This window comes from Gastrolobium bilobum, unplaced genomic scaffold, assembly GCF_033153095.1.
Source record: "Gastrolobium bilobum isolate Gb01-03AN ecotype WA unplaced genomic scaffold, APGP_CSIRO_Gbil_v1 utg58652, whole genome shotgun sequence".
NCBI lineage: Eukaryota > Viridiplantae > Streptophyta > Magnoliopsida > Fabales > Fabaceae > Gastrolobium > Gastrolobium bilobum.
This window is the reverse complement of record NW_026898605.1, coordinates 17,693-37,328: the sequence shown is the minus strand read 5'-3', so window position 1 is coordinate 37,328 and position 19,636 is coordinate 17,693. Positions and strand designations below refer to the sequence as shown.

At 32.4% G+C, this 19,636-nt stretch overlaps 1 protein-coding gene across 1 annotated transcript; it reads right to left on the bottom strand.

Moving 5' to 3' along the window:
- Nucleotides 1-13,136: 13,136 nt before the first annotated feature.
- On the bottom strand, nucleotides 13,137-15,098 carry LOC133317599 (6,7,8-trihydroxycoumarin synthase-like). Its single transcript, XM_061519457.1, has 2 exons — nucleotides 14,205-15,098; nucleotides 13,137-13,745 (listed from the first exon to the last, which is right to left on the bottom strand). Exons 1-2 carry the CDS (start codon nucleotides 15,096-15,098, stop codon nucleotides 13,137-13,139), a joined length of 1,503 nt encoding a protein of 500 aa, XP_061375441.1.
- Nucleotides 15,099-19,636: the final 4,538 nt, after the last annotated feature.

Below are 19,636 nucleotides of genomic sequence, written 5' to 3'. Positions count from 1 at the left end.
TGTATGATCGACAAAAGGATTGAAATCATACGAATAAGATGGAAGGTTATCGCAACTTTGATAGTTATTTTTGCTTGCATTTTCATAGAGATGGTTGTCTTACATTATATTGAACACATAAAAAGGATCGATATTTTTTTTTGTTTCCGTTGTATCCATGTCAACAGTAAGGTACAAAGATAAATTTTTGCATACTATGTATATAGGATCATTCGCTACAGTATGACTTTTTGGAAGTAAATTTGTTGTTAACAAGACCATTCAATACCTCAATGATGTTATTATAAAAAGTTAATTGCGACAGGGTGTCCCAAACTAATGGATAATGCATAAATCAAGTTATATTTTAGATAGTTTTGGGTTCATTAATATTTTGCTAGATAGATCGATATCATACATTAATTCAAAACTTACACAACTGGTGGTGAAATGAAGCATGATAATCGAGGCTTTCATGGTTTTGACGTTAATAAATGTTCTCATTTCTATACAAATATTGACAATACACTATGTTGAGAAGAAGGAATGGATTGATAATGTTTATCTTTCCATCATATTTATTTCAACCATTAGATACAATGATTTATTTTATAGTACTACAGAGGGAAGATGTTTTACATTTTGTCTTGTTTTGGATAAGCACAAAGGTAATTGAGAAGATCATTTGTTCTCAATACCCTTTATTATATTATTCTTGTTATTCTATTCTTTCTCGTACTCATATCAGTCTTTTCACTCTCTCATTCTTCTTCTTACTTGTGCATGTGTCTATGCAATATTGAATCGTAATTTTAATGATGTATCACTCTCCCATTTTACTTCTTCTTCTCGCACTCTTTTCAGTATCTTTATTTTCTCATTCTCCTTTATACATTTGCTTATGTACGGTTGAACTGCAACTATAAGCAGAGTATCACTCTTTCACTACATCAATTTTTTTTCGATAAACACTACATCAGTCTTTTTACTTTCTCATTCTTTTTCTTCGTCTTGTACTCCTTTAGCATGTATGATGGACATAAATTAATGAAGAATTATGATAGTGAAAAAATTGAAAGAAATGGGCAAAAATAAGAAGAATGAAAAAGTAAAAAGACTGAATGTAATAAAAGAGTGATATTTTATTAATAGTTGTAGTTCACCCATGCATGTACGTATGCAAATATATGAAGGAGAATTGGAAATTAAAAATACTAAAAGGAATGCGAGAAGAAGATACAGAATGAGTGAGTGAAAATATTGAAAAGAGTATGATAGTGATATATTATTTATAATTGTAGTTCACTTTTTCATTGATGCAAGCACATGTACGAAAAAAAAATGAGAGAGTGAAAAGACTGAAAGGAGTAGGACAAGAATGTAATAACAAAAATAATATTATAAAGAGGTATAGTGAGCAAATGATAGTAATTTTAATTGTTATAAACTATAATTGATTGATATCAGCTTTCTTAATTATCTTTGTGCTTATCCAAAGAAAGACAAAATGCAAAACATCTTCCCCTACAATACTAAAAAATAAATCACCATCCAACGGTTGAAATAGATATGATGGAAATATAAACATTATCAATCCATTTCTTCTTCTCAACATAGTGTATTGTCAATATTTGTATAGAAATGGGAAAAATTATTAATGTCAAAACCATAAAAGCCTTCTTCTCATTCTCGATTTCACCACCCACTGTGTAAGCTCTGAACTAATGTATGATATCGATCTATCTAGCAAAATATAAAGGAATTGTTCTATTATGCTATGGGTTAATAATATTGTTCTTTTAGTATATGTAGCAATTGATATTGTAATATACATTGCAAATGAAAAATTGAAGGGCACTCACACGTACAAGTTTATAGATGCTCTATATCTTACGATATAGTAACGCTCTCCTCAACAAGATATGGAGACCTGGTTCCCAACACCAAAACTGCCAAGATGTTAATAATTTTTTACATTTTGGCGAGTATGGATGCTATGAATATTTGGCTTGATCACTTGATTTCCTATCTTTGTTCATTAGGGGTGGCAAGAAAATGCAAAAAAAATTATATCGCATGTATGATCGATAAAAGGACTGGAATTACATGTATGATTGATAAAAATGCGAGTGTGGGAGCTATAAATATTTTGCTTTGATGATTTTTTTTTGCTTGCATTGTTATAGAAATGGTTATCTTACATTGTGTTGAACACATAATGTGAATTGATATCTTATGTTGTGTCATTGTATCCATGTCAATAGTAGGGTACAGAGACAAATTTTTCCATACTATGTGTAGAAGATCATTTCGCTACAATATGACTTTTCGGAAGTAAATTTGTTGTTAACAAAGGCATTCAATACCTAAATGATGTTATTATAAACAAATTAACTGTAACAAGGTGTCCCAAACTAATGGATAATGCGTCAATCAGATTATATTTTAGATAGTCTTGGGTTCCTTAATATTTTGCTAGGTAGAAACAAATCTATTTAAAGGGCAAAGACAGAAATAACGAATTCAAAAACAGAAATATATAGTCAAGCTTAGTGTGAATATTGTGATGTGAGATATACAAAGTTAATACTTTACACATGAGTTGAAAATATGTAATTGTTCATTTCCTCGCCTAACATTAAATGCGAAAACTAGAAAAATTCCATCAACGTACCATAATAATACCTAAATAATTCGTATGGTAGAGTTTTTGGGTTGGCAATCAATTTCTAGTTTCTCAAGTTTTTCTAGCGCAACAGCATCAACATGTTCAATTTCAAAAGTTAGCACTCCACATCTGAATATCATTTCAAACTAGCATATACATATTATTCCCAATAAGTGATATGAGAAATGATAAATTCGAAATAACATCTCTTGCATAAAAACCTGAACCTTTTGGCGAATTCCTCAATCGTAGTGCTATCATCGAAGCTTCCAACAATATGATGATAACACAGGGAACTAGCCAGGTAGTTCTCCTGTGGGTCTAAAATCATGACTTTAATTTGAAAATTAAAAGCAGCTTGACATAGCATGCAATACAGTTCACCTCCTCCATGAACGCCAACAATAATCTTTTTATATGGTCCACTCATGTGTAATTCATCATTGCTACACACACAACATCATGTGGAAATATGCAGGGTTTTTATGACATTTTCAGTTTCAGAAACTTTACGCTAGAACTTTTTTATATTTATCAGCTTTTAAGTCAGAGAAAGCTGGAAATTGGTAGAAAGTGAAAAATAAACCCCACTAGTAAAAATGCAAAAATTAAAATCAGAAAAACTAGAGAAACACAAACCTTAGAGAAATTGCATCCTCAGATGCTTGACAAGTGAGGTGGGCCTAGTGATACTTCTTTACCTTTAAACACGGAAATAACGTTGTTTCTCCATGAGTGATATTGTGGTAGTAGAGGGATGACAACATCCGTAGGCAAATGAAGTTCTGGTTTGCAACGACCACAAAATGTGCCCACACAGGAGCATAGTTCAGAACTAAAAGGCTGAATAACTCATTTAGCTTATGAGGAAAGCTGAAAAAAGGATTTTTTTTTCCCCAATATATATATATATATATATATATATATATATATATATATATATATATATATATAACCCAAAATATGGTTAAGCTGATAGATGCATTATCCATTAGTTTGGATGAAACATTTGTGAGGTAAAAACGGAATAATACTGTTTATCTTTCCATCATATCTATTTCAACCATTGGATATAATGATTTATTTTTTAGTACTATATAGTAAAGATGCTTTGCATTTTGTCTTGCTTTGTATAAGCATAAAGGAAATTGAGAAGACTGATATCAATCAATTGTAGTTTATATCAATTAGATTACTGTCATTTGTTCTCAATAACCCTTTGTTATATTATTCTAGTAATTACATTCTTCTCTCCTACTGCTTTCTATTTTTTGACTCTCTCATTCTTCTCCATACATTTGCATGCGTTCATTTAAGAGTGTACTGTAATCTTAAATAAATAATTTATCACTCTCTCACTGTCTAATATTTTTACTCACCTATTTTACTTCTTCTTCTCGCACTCCTTTTACTATTTTTACTTTCTCATTCTTCTTCCTGCATTTGTATAAGTCCATGCATGAGTGAACTGCAACTATAAACAGAGTATCACTCTTTCACTACATTCAGTCTTTTTACTTTCTCATTCTTTTTCTTCATCTCGCACTCCTTCCGGTCTTTTAACTCTCTTACTCTTCGTCTCTCATTCACTCTCTCATCATCATACATATTAACATGTATTATGGACATAAAGAAGAATGATGAGAGTGAAAACTGAAACAAGTGGGAGAAAAAGAAGAAAAATTATAGTGAAAAGACTAAAGGGAGTTTGAGACGAAGAAAATGAAGAATATGAAAGTAAAAAGACAGAAAATAGTGAAAGAGTGATACTTTGCTTATATTTGCAGTTCACCCATGCATGGATGTATGCACATGTATGAAGGAGAATGAGAGAGTGAAAACATTGAAAGGAGTGCGATAAGAAGAAGTAAAATCCCAAGAAAATCTGGCCCTGTTTTGAAAATTTCATATATGGAGTAATATAACTCCAAATTGAGTGTGGTTTGTGCCAAATTAAAGGTAAATGTGTCTATTATAACATATCAAAAATTCGGGGCAATTGGAATAAAAATGGAATTTTCGTGATTTATTTGTTACAGACGGTACATGCTAGAAAAAATTCAGTTTTATGGACTGTTTTGTATAATATTAAATGATGGTTGGTGTTATTGGTGTGTATCAAGTGTAATGAAACTTAAAGCCATAAGTATTAAACTTGAAAAGAAAAAAGTGATTTTTTGGGACATATAGGGTTTGGCCACTTAGTGGTTCATTGGGATAGAAACCTAATTAATTAATAATTAAACCTAGAAACAAAGTTTAATTATATTGTAAGTAAATTCAAGAAGTGTAATCAATAGTTTGTGGTACTTGGATGTAGGTTTAACACTATGTGAACAATGGTCAAGGTTATGTTAGTAGGTCAGACTTGTGATTTGGGCATGAAATTGTCAGTATTTTAACGAGTAATGTAATGTAATGTGTAGCAGACAATACAATGATTTCAAGTCAGGATTATGTGGATTTTATTAAAGTTACGGATTACTCGTTAACGGTTGATCCAGTTTAATAGATTCTCCCTCTGAAACAAGAAGTTGTAATGAAGTGCAATTAGATCAATTTTTTGAAATTTTTTTGGGGAGGGGGGAAGGGTATCCAGATTATTATTATTATTATTATTATTATTATTATTATTATTATTATTATTATAAATTTAAAATAATTTGTGGTTGGCTTGGTTGAACCAATCAAATGAAGCGTGTAACTCAAGAAATCGTGATATAGAAGCATCGAGAGGTAAGTTCTCGATTAAGAGATTTTCTTACCTATGTTGTTCTACCATGGTTCGTTAGGACTTTGGTTTTATAATTGTGTGACTGTACGTTAGATAATAATATAGCTCATGCATATGTTGTGATGTGATGTTTTATGTTGTTTTTGTATCTGGATTATGAATAGTGGTGTATGACTTTTATACATCGGACCCATGGTTCTGGGAAGTATATTTCCATATGTTGGATCCATGGTGCCAGGAAGTAGACTTCCATATGTCGGACTCATGGTGCCAGGAAGTATATAATGACACTCATAATATGGGACATAGCCCTGGAGTATAGCCCAGATAATTATAAGTGTATGTTGGAATCTCCTAATGTGGGATATAGCCTCGGAGTATAGTCACTAGATATGTTATGTGTATGTTGAAATATATGTGTATTTTATGCTATGTTATTTGACCTTTCACTCATGGTGTAGACTACTTCATAAACCATGAGTTTACTGAGATGTTGTCTCTCACCTCGTTTGGAGATATATATTTGAGGTAAAGCAGTAGCAGGAGAACCCTTATAGGACAAGGGACCCGCACAGAGTTAGAGCATAAAGGATCGGTGAAGATTTTATATGTTGGGAGATTCGTATTTTGTATGCATGTTGTAGTATCATGCACTGCTATGTAGATAAATATGTATTTTGAGATGAACGACTGTAGTTATATGTTTATGAATCAGGATATAAAACATAAAGGAAAAATAAATTAGTTATATGTTTACTTATATGTTTATTGTAGCATCAAAATTTTGTACAGGTATGTGACGGTACAAATATTAAATAATTGAGAAATAAATTAGGAATGACAATTTACTTAATGTAAAACATAAAGGAAAAAGTTAAGTCTTCCGCTACTTTAAACAAGTATGGTACGTTGTTAAGACCATATGTTAGTTAACAAACTGATTTTTAAATTGGGGTGTTACAATAATCTAACATGTATTTTAACATTCACCAAAATCATTAAATAGTTTCTCTCTAAATTATTTTTATGTTTCAGGTAAGTTTTGTATAATTGTATTTTTATCATAAAACTTTCATTATTTGCACTTTTGCCTTGAAAAGTGTCTTAATTCACATAATTATTTTTCTCGTCTCATCAACCTCCTTTAATCCATAATTAATTCCCAAATTAATAATTTAATTATTCGGATTATTATATTTTAGGTTAAGATATAATGTTGAACCCACTTGATATCTCTGTCTTGGGCTCCTCTTGGCCCGTTTGACACTTTCTATATAATTGTCTCCGCTTCTCTGAATTTGCTATCTTTATTCGCCAAATTGGTTTGAAAGTTTCCGAATTACATTCATTCATTTGCAAGGATAGAAAAGCAGATCAATTATATCACAATATGAAGCACATGTAAAAGGGTTAAGAATACGGGTATGTATTTTCTTTAGGATGTGAGATTGTGATGCTGTGCCAATAATTTCAATAGCAGATATATCCGTGTCTCTGCTAACACTTCAGCTTCTAGAAGACGATACATCTCAACTTTCAATATGCTTAATAGTTTTTTCTTGATCAAAGCCTAATCACCTTGAAGGTACGTAGACACATGAAGTAAGAATGGAGCTGTGAATGTGGCAATCATGAGTGTTGCTATTGGCAATCCAAGAAGAAATTGTGAACTTTGGGAGAAACAATAAATAATAAAGAGGTAGAAAAGATATAATGGTGATTTGGTTACTTCAATAAAGGGTCCAAAGGCTGTATTTGAGGAAGCAAATTTGAAAGGACTTTCAAAATGAAACAAAACCACTATGCTAATTGGAACTAATATTTCTAGACCGGTCTCACAGCTCAAAGTCATGGGCTGGCCCTTCTAGACTCATTTAAGGGGTCATTCTTCTTCCTCCCTATAATAAGAACCAAAGACATCTTAGTAGAGGATTTCTCGTTCCCAATACAACTCACCTTCATACACATGATGAGTGGTGTGCTACCTCACTCAAAGCAGCGAGGTAACGGGCAAAGTAATTATAACTCATATCTCTCTCATCATTAAGGAATATTTTTCACCTATATATATATATATATATATGTCTTCATCCATTGAAGAGACATCTTGCATTTGTCATTTTTTGGAGTTGTTAATCTGTCAAAATATAAAGTCATTGTGCCCTCACACAATTACCCTCTCTCAACCATACCTAAGATACTCACAAGTTGACTTTTCTATGAGTTTTGGTCCATACCACTACCTCTAAAACGAATAAATCTTTGGTGCTACTGTTGCACCAAAAATTCAGTACATCCCACCAATAGAAATATTACATGTTATTTAATTTTTTTTTTTCTGCCAAATTTGTTCTCTCTTCTATGATGTGTAATGCTCTCATTGATAGGATACACTGAATCTTGGTGCAACAGTAGCACCAAAGATTTATTCCTCCGAAACACCCGTATATTGATATACTTCACCCATCAAGATATAAACGCAGCTTAGCAAAGAGTGATCTTTTTACTTGACTTTTCCATTTCAATTGATTTGAATAAATAGTATGGCATCCACATGCTGTATTATCATACTTGGTCGTGTTAATTTGTTTGATGTTATATTGCCTAAAACTTAATTTGATGAAATTAATGTGATAAATTGTATTGTGTAGGAAATAATGGAAATTATCATGCTTTCGAAATTTCCAAACTATGCTAAACTGGCGGATGAAACAAAAGAAATTTTACAGATAATAACATTTACTATAGAAAAGACATATGGCATGACTTTGCATTTGCTCTTCTATCAAAACAGTGTAACTGGACACTCACGAGTCACTGCTACAAAACATAATTCACCCTCCAGATCTAAGTTTTAAACTTGTCGTGTTTTCTTTTTACCTCGTTTCACATGCAGCATGTCATATATCATTATTACAACTCTTGAATCTTTTACCAAACAATAAAAGTCAGCGTCCTTTTCATCTAACCACTATTAATTAATTAGAGAGAGAGAGAGAGAAATGGTGTGACACAATGCATGAATGACAGAATGATGCCCAGCTAGAACAACTAGTACCCTAATTAGTTAAAATTGTTTAATGGGGTTGGCAGATGGGTCATGCCATGGCTGCTCTTTATGTTCCCTTTTCTGTAACCACCTAATGCAAAGCAGCGAGCGATCTATGAATCCTTACACCACAGTGCTGCAGTGGGTATTAGCAGCAAATTTGGACCACTCTACACACAAGACACTCTCACTTATATAGATCTCTCTCTCCAATGACCTGAGTCACCCCTCCTAAAATAATCACGTACCCAATACGTAGGATTTTTAGGGAGCGCAAGTCCATATATAACTCTGTTTCTTCTATATCTCTCTTCTATATGTGTCAGTACACACAACACAAGCATTAGTGTCTATTGGAGGGCCCTCATGATCACTCTTAGCAGTGAACATTTTGAAATTTGCTCTGACACTAGTTAATTTAAAAATGAATTTTACATCGTTATGGTTAATTGATAGAGTAAATATCATTTTTGATCCTTAACAAAAAAAAGGTCCCCACTTTAGTCCTTTACAAAAATAAATTAATTAGTTAGTCTCTAACAAATTCAAAGTTGACCCATTTTAGTTGAAATTGTGGTCCCTCACAAATTCAAAAAAAGACTCATATTAGTCCCTCAAAAAGACTAAAATGGATCCACTTTAAATTTGTTAGGGACTAATTTATTTTTGTAAGAAACTAAATTGGGAACCGTGTTTTTTTGTTAGGGACCCAAAAAGATATTTACCCTAATTAATAATATGAGTCTCGGTGCTGACAAAACAAATTATCTAAAGAGCAGGGGTTTCATTACTCATAACTACCCACTAAGCATCCTATTGCACCAATAGTCACTTGCAAAACCACTCATTATGTGCACAACCTCCGTATACTTCATCTATATATGGCCCCATTGTGAATGAGGGGAACATCTCCTCCTTATACATATTTTGTGCCTAGAGCACATCCATCCTCTCTTTTTGACTTCGTAGATGACTTAGACACAACGTTTTATTATTACTCATCGAATTGTTGGCTGGAGATACTAGCTGATTCATCATTATCAGACATCTCTACTGTTCATCCGTAGAGAGAAACACCAGCTTTTATTAGTTGGACATTATCAGTTCAACCAACTAAATTTCGGAGAAGACCTTTCATGTTAGAGGGGATAATTGTCATAATGACGCTCAAGTTGAGATTAGTCTAATACTTGTACTGCTAGGTTCCTTTTTTTGATCGGGTCATGGAGATATATGGGAAACCTCACTCGCTCCAAAAAGATAATTAGAGTCATAGAATCCAAAAATAAAATAAAATGGATTCTCTTACATCGTATTAGATTATATGAAATAATGAAAGTATCATACAATTCAACAGTGATATTATGTGATAATACATTAATATTAAGGGTGGTGAAACAGTTGATGTGTATTGGATATGACTCAGATATCCTCACATAACCTCATCTCACTTGAGAGGGTTTATTCTTTATTTATACATGTATATATCTTAACTTCAATCAATTGTTTCATGTTACACTGTGGCTGCTTGCATAGAATGGCAGTCTGTCTTAAAAGACTGCACATGTGACAGAAAAATTCCAATAAAAAAAAAAAAGACCAATGGAAATGTTTTTTTGGCTTTAGATGCTTCAGAGATTGTTTTACATGGGCGTGGTGATGATGTCTATCCCTTTTCCTTTTCCTGTCTATTTTTCTACCCCTAGACTTTGTTGCCAGTTTTTGCTACATTGCTATATAATAAGATTGAGACCCTAATCAACCAAACGAAGGCGTGCTTTCTTCACCTCTGGGTTTGAGCCACCCTGTTTTGTTGCAAGTGTGGGACATTTATACATGGGGTGGACCCTCCTGCTCAGTGCTAACAGTAAATTTTCCATTACAGGCAACAATTAAAATTTCCACTGAAAAATCCAACTTTTTTTTTTTAACCTGTAATTCACTGGGAAAATAGATGCTTTCATCTATTCTAATAATAACATGTAAGGTGGACTGATGCAATACTTGGGACATGGGAGGCCACTTTCACAGCAGTAACCATCTAATTCAGTATCAATGTACTGGCCCGTCACACAATATTTTAAAATAATAATACGGGTCATGTCATCCCATGAAATAAATAGGACCCTGTGTGAGTTTAGATAAATAATAATAATAATAACAGGAATTAATGTGACCAAAAAATAATAATAATAACAGGAATTAATGTTGTGTCATATCATAGGTTGACTGTGTGTCAACTTGAAATTCTTTTTTGCAAAAAAAATAAATTAAATTAATTTTTTTTATTATTTAGACATAATCTGTTGTGATTCATGAGTTAACTTGTATATTTTATTTAGTTTTTTTCTTTTATTTTTAATTTTTTTAAAATAATCAAATTTTTTAATTTATATGGGTCAACATGTGCAACCTGTCATTTTAAAAAAATAACATGTAAGGTGGATTGATGCAATACTTGGGAAATGGGAGGCCACTTTCACAGAGTAACCATCTAATTCAGTATCCATGTACCGACTCGTCACACGATATTTTAAAAGACGGGTCATGTCGTGCCATGGAATAAAATCGACCATGTATGAGTTTAGATAAATAACACAAATTATATTACCAATAATAATAATAATAATAATAACACGAATTAATATTATGTCATATCATAGGTTAACCTGTGTGTCAACTTAATTTTTTTTCTTGTAAGAAAATAAAAAAATTAATTTTTTTGATTATTTTGACATAATCTCTTGCGGTCCATGAGTTAACCTCTATATTTTATTTAATTTTTTTTCTTTTATTTTTAATTTTTCTAAAAAAATCAAAATTTTAATTTATATGGGTCAACATATTCATGAAATGTATCTGGATTTCAATTTTTGATCCATGACTAAAATCTTATAGTTCAAATTGGACAATTTGACTTGCAAATTAGACTTTGACATGACACAAATTCGACCCGCGGATATGTTCTATCACCCATACTCAAGAGTTATTTTCATTCAACTATCTCTTGTTAATTGAAACAAAAGTTATATTTTTTTTTTTAGTATATAAACAAAAATTATATTACACTGGAAGTAAGGTGAGATTAATCCTTCACTGAGACTTCTAATCCCGAAAAATCTTTTCAAAATTTAAATTTGCGACAAGATCCTTAGCAAGTGTATCACGCCTACAAGGCTTATTATGGGAGAGTGACCATTTTGTCACGTTTGGACAAAAAAATTACCAAACTGCTACGCCAACAGTAAATTTTGCCAAAATGCCACGCGGCATAATTCGCTACACAATATAGCGAATTATATATGCAAGTAATTCGCTACACAGTGTAGCGAAATATGCCACGTCAGAACCAAATGTAGCGAATTTTGCAAAATTTGACATGTGGCATTTTTGGTTCTGTGCGTTCTGACGTGGCATATTTTGCTACACTGTGTAGCGAATTACTTGCATACATAATTCGCTACACTGTGTAGCGAATTATGCCGCGTGGCAGTTTGGGAAATTTTACTGTTCGCGTGGCATTCTGATAATTATTTTGCCAAAGCGTGGCATTTTGGTCACTTTCCCGCTTATTATATATTATTTTTTCTTGTCTACTTGACACGTAAGCCATCACATACATTTTTTTCCCTAAATTAATACATTTATTGATGTAATGTAACTCACGCTCAAATTTATAAAGTTATTTTTATAATTACAAATATGCAACATAATTTCTCTTGGACAGGTGTTGGGCTGATTTCAGTTATATAATATGATGCATTGAAAGATGAAAATATAGCTGAAAAGTGTATTTTTGTTGAGAAAACAATATTGATTGAGTTGAAAGGTGCAATAAATTGTTGTACGCACGTGTAGAAATAGTGTTGAAATGATTTTATATGATTTTAGTGTGAAAAATGACAAATTTTGTGTGTGCAAGTTGAAATATGATAAGAGGAGATGACGTGGAAGGAGTTGCAACAAATGGGATGTGGGAAGGAACCACGTGACATGACATGAGCACTAAAATCTAAATGTGTAAAGTGTTTTGTTTTGTTTAAACTTGAGATGTGTAAAGTGGCGCAGGAATCATCATTTACAGATCTACTTTTGATATTTCTTCTTCTATTCATCTACTTCATTCTCTCTTAATTCTGGAAATCTGGTTTTCTGGTTAATTGTAGCTTAGATACACAATTTTGTTCTATCAATTTAGAGAGAGAACATGATTACTCTAAAATCTAAATGTAATAGTTTTGTAAAAAAAACTTGAGATACACCACCTCAAAAGCTAGCTCAAAGAGTGGTAATGCCCAAGATCTTATAAACTCCATATTAGTTGCACATACAACCAATGTGAGACTATATATGTGCTAAGAAACGCCACAAGAGAAAGTGGGGGCGGCGAGGCTTTGATATCATGTAAAGAACCTTGGGATACAACACTCCAAAAGCTAGCTCAAAAAGTGAAAGTGCCCAAGACCTTATAAACTCCACATTATGTGCACATACAACTAATGTAGGACTGTATATCTCAACAAGTTTCAAACTCTCAGGCAAAAATACATTTAGCAAATTCAAAACGCGAAACTCAAATTATTTAGGGTATATTATAATCCCTTATGACATTCACATATAGTTCTTGGCAACAAGGCAAAGATGATTCTTCTTAAGGCGAAACTCAAATTATTTAGTATATTATTATAATCCCTTATGACATTCATTCACATATAGTTCTTGGCAACAAGGCAAAGATGATTCTTCTTGTGTCGGGCAAGTCCTGGAAGCCCATCAGTGTCTATGTCTTCCCTGTTCAACCCGGCAGGCATTTCCCAATCAAATAAATTAAGAAGGTTTGCAGTTATAAGCTCAACTGTGGCAATTCCCAATGGTATGCCTGGGCAAATTCTACGCCCTGCACCGAATGGAATTAGCTCAAAATGTTGTCCCTTAAAATCAATATCATTGTTTAAGAATCTCTCAGGGTAAAACTCTTCAGGGTCTTTCCAAGCTTGAGGGTCCCTCTGAATGGCCCAAACATTCACATACACTAATGTCTTGGGTTGTATTTCATACCCATCTATAATGAAACTTTTATTGGTTTCTCTTGGTACTAGTGGTGCTGGTGCATAAAACCTCAGTGTCTCTTTTATCACTGCCTTCAGATATTCAAGCTTTTGAATATCATCTTCATCTATAAACTCTTTCTTGCTGCCATAGAGACTCCTAACTTCCTCTTGAGCTTTTTTCATCACTCTTGGGTTCTTCATCAATCCAGTCATTACCCAAACTGACGTGGCTGCACTAGTATCAGTTGCTGCTACAAGTATGTCCTGTGATTTTTCAACAACGAGCAATTATAAATAAGCTTGTATATATCAGGGAAATTTCCTTTATTTTCTTTTTTTGCTGTTTACTTGAAACTTGATTTTGAATAAAATATCATCAAAGTCACACCACTCTAAATATGGATGATGATGATGAAATGTTTTCTTAGATATCAGATGACTAAGGATTGATGCCTTGATGGTGGTGTAATGTAAAAGTTAAAGGTGTGTTAGTCAAGCTCATACGATACGAGTCATGCAAGTTGAATTTCAGTGTTTTATACGAGTCATAGGTAAAGCCATCTAATTCTAATACTTTGACCCCGCTAATCCATTCTGTAATTATTTCTAGTGAAGGCTAGAATTCTGTAGTCTAATAACAATTTTAACGATTTATGAAGTTCTGAACATATGAGTTATAAAAAGAAAAAAAGAAGAAGGAAAAACATGAGAACATATATATACCATGATGACAGCTTTGATGTGATCATTGGTGAGGTCAATAGACAGGCGACCCTGGTTCTTTAGCTGAAGTAACACATCAACTATATCATCCTCGTCTTGGGTTTCTTTCTGCCTATTAGGATTAAGGTGCTCTTCAATGACTTGTTGGAAAAACACATCCAATGCCTTGTAAGTGTTTTCAAGACGAGAAAATAACCCAGTGAGTTTATCAATCCACCCCATGAAAGGAATATAATCTGAAACAAAGAAGGAAAGGAACATGGCCTGTGACTCATTAAGCAGCCCATGGAACTTGCTTCTTTCTGCTCCTTCCTCTTCATATTTTCTCCCAAAAGCCATCCTACAGATTGTGGCACTTGACGCAGACATTATGATCTCACTCAAGTTCGTAACTTTGGAAGAATTAACATGTCCAGATATCTTTTTGATCATTTGCTTGACCTCAAATTTTCTTACATGGGAAAAGCTAGAGATCCGTTTGGAGCTGAAGAAATGGACTACACAAATTTTCCTGATTTCTCTCCAGCATTCATTATAAGGGGAAAATATCATCTCTAAACCATTGTAAGACAATTTTTGTGGGCCAGTGGAGGGAGGTCTACTACATACATCATGATCATGGTCTTTGAGGACCTCTTTTGCTAGTTTAGGTGTGGAAATAACAATGGCTTGCTTAAAGCCAATTTGCAAGGAAAAAAGGGAACCATAGATCTTTGAGAGCTTCCATAGTTGAAAATGGAGATTTGAACTATCAAGTTGATGAAGATTGCCAATGATGGGAAGGCCTTTTGGACCTGGTGGACGGGTTGATGGGTTCTTAATGGTTTTGTATAACTGCAAAAGGATCCATACCAACAGAGGAAGAGCTAGAAGCAAGTGCAGAAATGACACCATTGTGCAAGAAAGAGCTTTGCAGACCTGTGGGCTGCGACTCGGATGTGTTAATGCATATATATATATATATATATATATATATATATATATATATATATATATATATATATATATATATATATGAGGTAGGATCTTTGACATCGGTGTCAAATTTGAATTTTGACACCTCATCTGATAACCGTTTGAAAAAAAAAATCAACAACTCTGATTTGTAAGCATGTGACACCATTGATCTTTTTTTATCTAATGGCTCCTAGATGAGGTGTCAAAATTCAAATTTGACACTGGTGTCAAAGGATCCTACCTCTATATATATATATAATATATAATATATATATATATATATATATATATATATATATGGGGCAGGATCATCTTACACCAGTGTAAGAATAATAAATCTTACACCAAATCTTAATCATTGATTTTCTACATCTAACGGTTAAGATTTATTAGGTCTCAACCATTGGATGCACAGAAATCAACGGTTAAGATTTGGTGTAAGATTTATTATTCTTACACCGGTGTAAGTTGATCCTCTATATATATATATATATATATATATGGAAAAAATATTTCTGCAGCCACTTTAGATAAACTTATCTACCGCTATCCATTTATAAATATGTTCTCCCGAAAAAATATAGTTATAACATTAAAGTTAATTTTTCTCTCTCTCCCCCGTCGTCAGTAGACAGGTTCTGAAAAGTAAACGGGAAGAGAGAAAAAAACAACTTTTAATATTAGAACCATGTTCTCTAGGGAGAACATAGTTATAAAGAGTAGTTGTAGATAAGCTAAAGTGGCTGCAGAAATGTTTACTCCTATATATATATATATATATATATATATATATATAGGGCAGGTTATATTTACAAACTCTTACAAACTACACTAAGTATGACGGTCATACTTTAATCATGTAGTGTACGACCGGTCGTACTTAGTGTAATTTGTAAAAAAATTTGTAAACAGATCCTATCTATATATATATATATGCAAGTTATATTTACAAATTTTTTTGTTTACAAACTCTTACTAACTACACTATGTAGGACCTACATTAATCACACAGTGTATGACCGGTCCTACATTAGTGTAATTGCAAAAAAAAATTGTAAACGGATCATGTCCCATATATATATATATATATATATATATATATATATATATATATATATATATATATATATATATATATATATATATATATATATATATCCAGAATGAAAAATAATTAGAGTGTAGGGGCATATGTAAAGTCAAGAAAGTGCATTTTAGCTTGAGGAATTTTCTAGGGATAATTCTTTGGCGGTGGCGGGGAATGCATATCATGATCCAAATAATATGATGTATTCAATGTAAAAGTTAAATGCGAAGAACATTCAAGGGGGGGTTAGGTGGGACATCCTCACAGTAAATGTCCACTTTGATAAACATCCTGACAGTAATTGCCACATTATTGACAAAATGATTATGAGTTTATGACTCAAAGCGTTCTATTATTGACCAGGATTTTTTTTTTATTTTTTATCAAAAAATTTGGCCATATAGTCTATCATTACGGGCCAGCTTATTTATTTCTTCTGTTGTAACTTGATTCGGATCCAGCAGAAACACTTCAATGTCACGAGATGTAATAGGGAATGGAATGGCAGCGTATGTGCTTGACTCAGAATAGAAACACTTTAATACAAGCGTGTTGTTTTTGGTTTTGGTTTTCTTTTTTACCATACCTTGTTATCCAAAAAAGAAAAAGAAAAAAGAAACACTTTAATACAAGTGTGTTTCAAAGAACGGTGGACCCCTGATGTGTCTATTATTGGTAGCATTATAATCACACTTTCCCACGTAATTCAGATTATATTCGCTTATATAAACAAAAACTCTGTTGATCATTAATTCACTCAATGTAATTAATTCATCATATCAAAATTCTCTGCTATGTGATTCATCATAATGCTTAATATGAATAAAATCAAAGTAATTTGATGTTATTCTTTGAATCCTACAAACTAATGTTATTATACCTGGTTAATAAGTTACTAAATCAATCAGTGAGAGTCATTAATCGAACTGGTTGAAATGGATTTTTACAAAAGTTTGTATAGTACTAGCAAAATAACATACACATGTATTACAAAAATAAAAAAAATAAAAAAAATAACATACACATGTGGCAGAGTGGTTGAGGTCACTTATATTCTTTATCTGATACATGTTCAAATCCCACTAGTGTTCAAATATTTTGTACAAAATTTCAAAAATTGGTATAATTGTAAAGCCCAATTTAATACGGGTTTGATACTTGTTCAATTGTATAAACGACTCATTGGCTAGATCCGATCGGTAGGTGGTCTGATTTTTTATTGAACCAGTTGAACTGGCTAGTCCGGTTTAGTTTTTATAACATTAATACAAGCCTCTTTATTTTACAAGTAATTAATCCTCATTGAATTTTCATAATGTGATCATAAATTGACTATTAACAGGAAGTAATTTAATATAAAAATGTGATTGTTTAATAAATTTAAGTAATTTAATGCGGTTAATAATTATATGATTCTCAAATGTGTGAAAAATGTATATAATCAAGTAATTTAATGCAATTAGATTTAATTTTTTAAAAGAAATGGTTGATGTAATTCTTTGAAGAACCATTCTAAGTTTTTAAAGTCTAACCGGTTAATTGACTTTTTTTTTCATAGGATTGATTTTTGGTAAATTAATTTTTTTATTTTTTATTTTTTATTTTTTTTGGTATAATCTGGAAGGTATCCCCATTCAGCCTTCTCCGGTCACCTTGTCCTCGGAGTACGGCCCGAAGGCTACCCCCTCATTAGAATAACGGGTGCATTGAGCTTCGCTACCGGAGAAAGGATGAGATTAATCCCCCCTTCGAAGACAGAGGGACGTCCTCTGGCCCCCAAAGATTTTTCAAGAATTTGCTTAGGAAAGGGTTTGAACCCCTGACTCAAGCAAATCATTGGAAGCTCAGCTGCCAACTGAACTACCCTTGGAGGTTGTAAATTAATTTATTCGTGTGAGCTTAATCTATAATTAAGTAATTAACAAGTATATTTTGTTTAATCAAGTTACATAACATATGATTAAACTAATTTTTTCAAGCCATACATGCATAGCACAAGTAGTTAATCTAATTTTATTTTTGGCCTAAGTTACTATATGTAAATCGAGTTAGTTTTATGTTTGATGTAAGTGCTTAACTATATCATTATCAATGGCCAACTTTACAAGAAAGGTTTTTCGACCCCTTTTATAATAACCTTAACATATAAATTACGAATTTGTAAGTTGATTAAGAATTTAATCAAGAATAAGAGAGAATAATTAGATAAAAGGTCTAATTATGTGAAATAAAGTCACTTTTGGACAAAAGTATAAATAATGAAACTCTTGGAGTAAAAATGCAATTATGCAAAAGTTACCTGAAACATGAAAATAATCTAGTGAGAAACTAATAAATGGTTATGGTGAATGTTAAAATTCACGTTAGATGATTAAGTCCTGGATTAGTGAAGAATGATATAACGGTAATTGACCATGTGTGAAATGTTGACCAAAGTCAACCAAGTGATTAAATGATTTAAGTGACCTAATTTTCACGCTAAGCTTCATTTCCTTCAACTCTTCTTCCTTGCTAAATTGTGGAGTGCCATTTTTGAAGCTTGGAAGGCTTGAAAAACTAACTTGAGAATTAGCCATCAAAATCACTTTGTGATCTTCGTGAAAGTTGTTTAAAATTTCCTTAGGATTAGAAGCCACCAAAAAAACATGCTTCAGAAGCATTGAGTTGAGAGAAAATTTCCTCTCTTGGTTGGCGCCATTTATCGATGTTCTTGGTGATTAGGAGAGTGTTTGGTTCCTTTGAAGCTTGAGAAGTATTCTATAATAACCCATATCAGTAAAATAAGTAAATTGGAATTTGCTATAACTTATCAGATAAATAATTAGATTGGAAATCTAATTATCAGATTTAAATTAAATACAAAAATCTAATTTATTACAAGTAAGTCACTTTTTCAACTAAAAGTGCAATCACAGTAAGTTTTGTTGTAGAAATGCAAATTGCGTAAAAATACCCCAAGCTTGTGAATAATTTCGTGAGAGAGTAATTTATGATGTTTATGATGTTAGAACACATATTTAAAAATCCTAAGTCATTTGGCTAGAGTAAGCAAGAAAGAAAGGTAAAATAGAAAGTTACCATGTTTAGTGTATTGACCAAGTAAGTAGAAACATAAGTGACTAAACACACACTTATTTTTCTTCATTTTCCCACCACCATCGACTTGTCTTCTTCAAGGAAAGGGATAGAAGCACTTGTTGAAGAGAGGAAACCTTGAGAAACCTAGAGAGAGCTAGAGATGACCAATTTGCAATGGATTTTGTAAGGGGAGTTTTGACACACTTTTGCCTTTAGAACAAAGTGATTTGGTGGTCTTTAGCTCTCTCTAGGTTTCTCAAGGTTTCCACTTTTCAGTAATGGCTTACACCCATAACTTCACATAGGTCCA

Excerpts from the sequence above, each read along its gene's own strand:
- LOC133317599 (XM_061519457.1), bottom strand. The coding sequence starts at position 15,098 with ATGGTGTCATTTCTGCACTTGCTTCTAGCTCTTCCTCTGTTGGTATGG. Across the intron at positions 13,746-14,204 it reads ACATCAAAGCTGTCATCATG|GACATACTTGTAGCAGCAAC; the intron begins GTATATATATGT and ends GAAAAATCACAG.